Consider the following 7523-nt stretch of genomic DNA (forward strand, 5'->3'; position numbering starts at 1 on the left):
AGGGGGTCATTTAAATAACTTCATTCCTTTTTGTAAAGATAAATTCTTCTTAACATTCAAAAAAATGTGGCCTATTAATCTTTGAAATGAAAGTAAAAATCTTAGAAAATTCCTATACAATATGTATCATAATTAACTACCAAATTAAATATATGCTATATCCCATTCTGAAAGAGGTAGGGGAGTGAGTGTGTGTGTCTGTGTGTGTGTGTGTGTGTGTGTAAGTTGAATGATCCTGCAGACCCGCAGCTGCTACACATCTTCTCAAGCAAATATCAAGTAAGGTATTCTGAGCAGCACTTCTAGATATATTGGTTATTTTATCAACAGAAAAATAAAATCAATTGCTAGGTAAATGCCATGCATTTTTCAGAAATTATTCACAATAATTAAAACTTCTGTTACAGGCCGAGCATCTCTTTATCGTAAATACTTGGGACAAGTATTTTAATTTTTTATCAGATTTTAGAATATGTGCATATACATAAGAAGGTATCTTGAGGATGAGAACAAAGTCTAAACAAAAAATTCATTTATGTTTCACATACACTTTATACACATAGCCTAAAAGTAATTTTATTCAGTATTTTTAATAATTTTACATATGTAAAAAAGTTTGTGTTAAGTACTTGTGTGTGGGTTTTTCCACTTGGGGCATGATGTTGACATTCAAAATGTTTCAGATTCTGTAGCAAATCAGATTTTGAATTTTTGGATTATAGATGCTCAACCTGTAACTGCATTCAGGTGATCATGTTCTCTCATAACTTATAGCACAACTTAAAGTATCCAGACACATGTACATCCTAAATGCTACTATTCATATTCCCTTACTGGACATAATATATACATTCAAATTGCCATAAGCTTCATTAGTCGAATCTGCCTAGTGCCATGTCCTATCATAGTCACCCAGTCCTCTTTACAGATTTAAACTGTAACAACCAGTAAAGCTGTGAAAATTTGGGTGGAGAGGCTCACCTGCAATGCCCGTTGCTCCCACCTGAGCTGACTAGAATCTGCATACAGTTCAGTAGTGACACCCTTGAATCTGTCACCCATGTAACCTGCTGAGGTAGCGATTCTCTTTACCAGCTTAGATGACTTTGGTTTCAGAAGTTTGCCATCATTTGATTTGGCCTCATTGGCTCCATCTTTGGTGTAAATAGAGATTATGTCCATACTCATTGGGGCACTGCTAAGGCAATACGGTTTGGGATTCTCTTGGATTTTACCAAAAGTTACAGCATGAACATCACTCACTAGAGCTGGCTCCAGGAATGGTGTTGAAACTGGCATCCCTAGGTTATCTTTGTTGGCTGGAGTCTGTTTGAGAGTATAAGCCTCAGGCAAGTCACCAATGTGCCCCAACTCCTCTCTTAGCATGATAAAATCATCATGCTGCTGCAGGGATGGCTTGACAACTGGCAGCTTGGCAGGCTCAGCATTCTGACCAACATTTGTTGCTGTAAAGCTGAGTTTGGACATGTTTGCATCAGTTTTGGCATCTGGTTCTTCTGAGAAGGTCTACATAAATAATCTTGTCATTTCTGCTCCCTTGATTCCAGGTGAAGTTTAGTTTGAGATTGTCAGTGTGGACTCCTGGATGAAACTCTGTACTGCTAGCTTCCAACATCTCAGAAAACTGATTCCTGAGAGTTGGGTCTTTGTGGCAGGCTGTTTCATGGGAATGGGACCTCCTATCTGGTTTATCTTCTTTTTTCTCTTTGTTGGCTGGAGTCTGTTTGATAGTACAAGGTTCATGAAAGTCACCAGTGTGCCACAGTTTCTCTCTTAGGGTGATGAAATAGCCATGCTGCTGCAGGGATGGCTTGATAATTGGGGGACTGGCAGGTTCAGCATTCCAGACATTTTTCACTGTGGAGCTGGGTTTAGATATGTTTGCAACAGTTTTAACATCCGGTTTTTCTTAGAGATGGTCTACATAAACAACCTTATCACTTCTGATAACAATCTTCCCCTGATTCCAGCTGGCATTCAGTTTTAGAATGTCAGTGGGGACTTCTGGATGAAATGCTCAGAAAGCTGATTCTGGAGAGTTGGGTCTTTGTGGCAAGCTCTTTCTTGGGAACGTGACCTCCTCTCTGGTTTCTCCTCTTTAGTGATCTCCATAGGCCTGTGTGGTATCAACATGGGTTGTACCATGCCAAATCTGAGGGCATCTTGGTAGATCAGAAACTCTAGATGGCCCATGGGCACCACATAAGGCAGTGTAGACTTTGGGGCAAGGTGCCCAGGAAAGAGACCTGGGCACCTTGAGCAACAAAATTGGATCTGCTGCTTTGTCATGTAAGGAGAAGGTCCTTTGTCATGTAAGGAGAAGGGTCTTACAGCAGTGGCTTTAGATACTGGGTAAAGAAAATAACTTCTGGGATAGGAAATTGATGGGAGCCTGAAAGCCTTATGTGGAGACAGAAATATGGGGCTTGGTTGAAGGCCATTCTCATTTGCTTTGAAACTCAGTTTTGGGTTGCTAGCTTTGGCATCCTTGCTGCTGGTGTTGCTGCTTTGTTTGACAGGCATGGTTGGAGGCTGGCCCACTTCCTGAATGATGGATAGTGTGGTATCCACAGAGCTCCTGTTGGTCCTAGTGCCATCTGTCCCATCTGGGGTTGGAGATTGGTAACATGCAGGTAATACAGAGGTGGAGTGGCCTGCACAGGACACTGACCCCAAAACATTAGGGATCATATTGTCTTTACCACACATGCAAAGATATGAAGACTCTGCTGTTTCATTATCATCAAGTCTATTATCTGGTTTTCCAGCATGCTTTCACCATTGTTCTCTTCATTAGGTCTTGGCCTGGGTACTACCCAGGATGAAGGATCAGTGTGAATGATTTCAGATCTTTAGATAGCACAGCCATTTCTTGGAGAAGATGTTTCTTTTGGAATCTCACTTCTGGAGAGCACTAAGCCACTTCCAGCCCTGCTGTGAACCAGGTCCATGGAAGCCATCTTTTTCATATGGTCAGCTTTGGAAGCATCTACCTCCACCACTTTAGAAGACAACTCTACTGACTTATTTGAGATGCTTTTGGTAATACTCTGCTTCTCTAACAGAGGAGGTGAGCCTCCACCTTTCCTGTCTTGAGCCACTGTCTTCCAGGTGTACATGGGGACGGGCTGAGCACTTTCACCCACTTCCAGGGTGTCAGGATATTTGCTATTGGAGAGCCTGGCTGTGGGGAGCTCACTACCTATGATGTATAGCCTTGACAGCATGACTGAAGGAGGGGTGGAGATCCTGGTATAATCCTCACGGAACTCAGAGAACGTGTCTGCAACAGCCTGGGTGGGAAGGTGGATCTAGGGTGAGGGCTGAGGGGAGGCAGGGAACATGAGAGTTGTATCCCCTGGAAAGCCACTAGTAACTGCCTTGGCAGACGGCATTCTAGGTTGTTTACTGTTCCGAATATGAGGATAGGTGTGGGGGGTTCCGGAGACTGATGGCCATCCTCCACAGTAGGCTTTTGTTTGCACAGTGGAAGAGAGGCAGAATGGCTGAGATGGCCAAAGGCATGGAAAGCCTCATGGGTGATGCCAAGGACAACGGGATGTGGGGACTGAAATAGTGAGGTGGTGGTAGGTAGGAAAATTGCTCCCTATTTCTGTTTCCTGGAGAATATAGTGGCTGGGCCAAGTTTTAGAACTGCTGAGGTAGCAAGAACATGTTCTACGAATACATATTTGGCAAATCAAGGGAAGGATGGATGGCTGGTGTGGCACTCTCCATGTAAGGATTGACCCAGGGTAGTTGCAGGTAATGAACATCAAAGATACTGAGAGGTCTCTGATTGTGGCTGGCAGGCCTGTCCAAGACAACTGTTTCTGCTATGCTGAAAGCATTCTTTTGTATTCCATGTGGTGTTTTACATACAGCAGGTAAGCAATCTAGGGGTTTTTCAGAGACAGAAAAATCTACCACTATCTCAGGTATACTTAGTTTGAACTGCATCTCTGGATTTATTTCTGAAGAAAACTCAAGGCCACCCACCTACAGTGTTCATGGCAACCTCATGATCTTGTTTGGAGTCCATTCTGCTCAAACTAGAAAGACAGTGTTTCTGGGTAACTGAAGCCCTTCCTGTTTCAGGCCTGTGTGGTCTATGATCAGTGCTTCCAGGATGTCAATCTGATAAGCCGATTTGCATCCACCTTGGCAGAGCAACAACACAGATGAGACCTGGGACACTCCTGCAAAACAGCAGTACCAGTCCCTAAGATAAACTGCCAAGTAGTTCAATATGACATCAGCCTAACATCTGAGCAGAAGGGGTTAAAGATAAAGTAAGAAAGATAGTATCTGTGTGAACTGCTTTTTTCCCTTATGCAGACTCCTTCTTAGGGCACTGCACTGCCTGCTTTCTTTACACCTCTGTTGAACTGTAATTCTAAAAGCATAACACAGTGATCCTTTCAGATTTAAGGGATATTAAGTTGCCTGTTCACTCTGGAAGTTTTGCCTTCTCAGCAAAAACTATTTCCCGCAATTTAGAACCTACCAACTCCAAAACTCTCAGCAGCACCCTCACTGGGTAAAGAACTCACACTAACCCTCAGAAGGCCTGTTAAAGTTTAGATAAGATGAATATTCACTTAATTTTTCCTGAGTGTAGGAAGGCATTTTTAATGGAATAAACAACCTTCAGTGGACAACAAAAACTCCAACCTGGGCAATACAGTGAGATCCTGTCTCAAAAAAAAAATATTTAAAAATTATAGGGGACACACAATTTTATAACATAACCATCAGCTGCTACAGTCTCAACAGGAGCTGCACACATGTGCCAGGCTGCTGTGTCTATCTTGGGGCTTGTTTTCAAAAGTAAGTAAATATTTGGTGCCATCTTTCAAATCCTCAGGACACAATCACCAATACGCAACAGAAAAAAATTGGGGCATTTCCCTGAAGAGAATCTTTAATTATTTACTGCTTAGACAGAGAAGACCCTATAAGAAAAGGAAGTTACAGGCTAGTATTCCTGATGAACACATAAATAATCAAAAAGTACTAGCGAATTTAATATAAGAACACATTAAAAGAATAATTAACCATGATCAAATGGTATTCATCCCTGAGAAACATAGTTTAACATATGCAAATCCAATAAATGTAATACATCACATTGAAAAAATGAAAAGTACATGATCATTGTATTATCAACTGCAAAAGCATTTGACAAAATTTGACACCCTTTCATGGTAACTCTCAAGTTAACAAGAGAGGAAGTTTACAGGCTACATATGACAGATGCATAGCTACCATCAGATTCAATGGTGAAAGGTGAAAATTTTACCTTAAGAATAGGGACAAGACTACTCTTTACCACTTATTTTCGTCACAGTAGTGGAAGTCTTTGCCAGAATAATTAGACAGCAGATAATAATGAAAGGTACCCTAACGAGAAAGAAAGAAGTGAATTTGTCTCTACTTGCAGATGATATGATCTTATGTTCAGAAAACCCCAAGGCTGCACCAAAAGAAAACTGCTGGAACTGATAAATAAATTCTATAAAGTTACAGGACAAAAAAATCAATATGTAAAAATCATTATCATTTCTGCATACCAACAAACTACTAAAAAGGAAAATTAAGACAATCTCACTTATAAAAGCAACAGCAAACAAATTTAAAACTTGGGTATAAATTTAATCAGGGATATAAAAGACATGTATACTAAAAGCTACAAAAAAAGATCCAATAAACTTAAACACAAATAGAAAGATTTTTCCCTAAAATCAAAGAATTAATACTGTGAAAACATCCATTCTACCCAAAGTATTTTAGAAACTTGATGTAATCACCATCAAAATTCCAAGGTCTCTTTTCACAGAAATAGAAAACACAAACATTAAATTTGTATGGAACCACAAAAGACACTGAATGACCAAAACAATCTAAAACATAAAGAACAAAGTTAGAGGCAGTGTATTACTTGATTACTAAACATATTACAAAGAAAATCTAACAGGAGCACATGGTACTAGCAAAAAAAACTGACATTCGACCAGTTAAGAATAATAGAAAATCCACAAATTACTCAACATTTATGTTATCTTGTTTTCAAAAGTGCCAAGGAGGGCAGGATGGAAAAAGGACAGGTTCTTCAAACAACGGTGCTGGGAAAACTCAATATCCACATGCAGATGAATGAAATTGACTATTATATTTGTTACACAATATACAAAATCAACTCAAAATAAATGAAAGAAGCAAATATATAATCTGAAGCTGAAAAACTACTAGAAATCTCAACAATATCAAACTAGGTAACAACTTTTTTGATATCACCCCAAAAGCACAGGCAATGAAAGTAAAAATAATCAAATTAAATGGCATTAGACTACAAAGCTTCTGTGTAGCAAAGGGAAAAAGGGAAGAAATGCCCCATATAGTAAGAAAACATATTTGCAAACTGTATATCTTACAAGGCATTAATTTCCAAAATTTTCAAGTAACTCAACTAGGTAAGAATAAAACAATGTGAAAGTGGGCAAATAATCTGAATAGTTAGTTATTAAAAGAATACATTCAGGCCAGCTGCAGTGGCTCAAGCCTGTAATCCCAGCACTTTGGGAGGCCGAGATGGGCGGATCACGAGGTCAGGAGATCGAGACCATCCTGGCTAACATGGTGAAACCCCGTCTCTACTAAAAAATACAAAAAACTAGCCGGGCGTGGTGGCGGGCGCCTGTAGTCCCAGCTACTTGGGAGGCTGAGGCAGGAGAATGGCGTAAACCCGGAAGGTGGAGCTTGCAGTGAGCTGAGATCCGGCCACTGCACTCCAGTCCGGGCGACAGAGCGAGACTCCATCTCAAAAAAAAAAAAAAAGAATACATTCAAATAGTTGATAGGTCTATAGTCTTTCATACTCCACGGAGACACCAATTAATAACGATAAATGAACCAAATTTTACTCTGTAGACTCGTTAAGAAGCTGCAGCACCCAGTAAAATGCACTGTCAAGAAATACTACAACCCAAAACAGTAGCCAAGTCCATGATATTTTGCTCATCTTTAGCCCTTCCTCTATCTGATGTAGTGAGGAATGATAGGAGTAAACCTTCCAATTCCCAGCTCGTCCCTCAGGATAGAGCAACCCCTCCCTTCTGCCAACATAGTTCTGTCTTGTCTTCAGGATGCCTGAGAAACTGGTTTCTATCTCACTTGAATCTGAAGTACTGAAAGAAACTGTAGCATCATTTGTATACCAGGATGCAGTATGCTGAAAACATGGGCACATCAGGCAACAATGAGTCTGCAATTTCACAGGCAGGAACCAGAGGAAGTAAGAAATTGTTGGCAAATGAATACCAAGACCAGATTGAAACCAAAATCAAATCACCTGAGAAATAGCATGGACAATCCTCTAATGGAAAATAAGACAGTTAAATCAGCTATATGTGTTAAAATAAAAGCACATACAGGCAAGAGGCATCCCAGGAAAGGTACTGAGAAGTCCCAGAACCTCTATCTGGGGTGACTAGAAAAGAGCT

The 7523-nt window shown here is 40.4% G+C and overlaps 1 protein-coding gene across 1 annotated transcript; it reads right to left on the minus strand.

Annotated features, from left to right (window-relative positions):
- Positions 1 to 930: 930 nt before the first annotated feature.
- Positions 931 to 3248, minus strand: LOC117090402 (BCL-6 corepressor-like). Its single transcript, XM_033222734.1, is given in 4 exon segments — positions 931 to 1519; positions 1521 to 1697; positions 2099 to 2627; positions 2924 to 3248. Coding segments are annotated over 4 exon segments (1620 nt in total).
- Positions 3249 to 7523: the final 4275 nt, after the last annotated feature.

This window comes from Trachypithecus francoisi, unplaced genomic scaffold (genome assembly GCF_009764315.1).
Source record: "Trachypithecus francoisi isolate TF-2019V2 unplaced genomic scaffold, Tfra_2.0 Contig00084, whole genome shotgun sequence".
Taxonomy (NCBI): Eukaryota; Metazoa; Chordata; class Mammalia; order Primates; family Cercopithecidae; genus Trachypithecus; species Trachypithecus francoisi.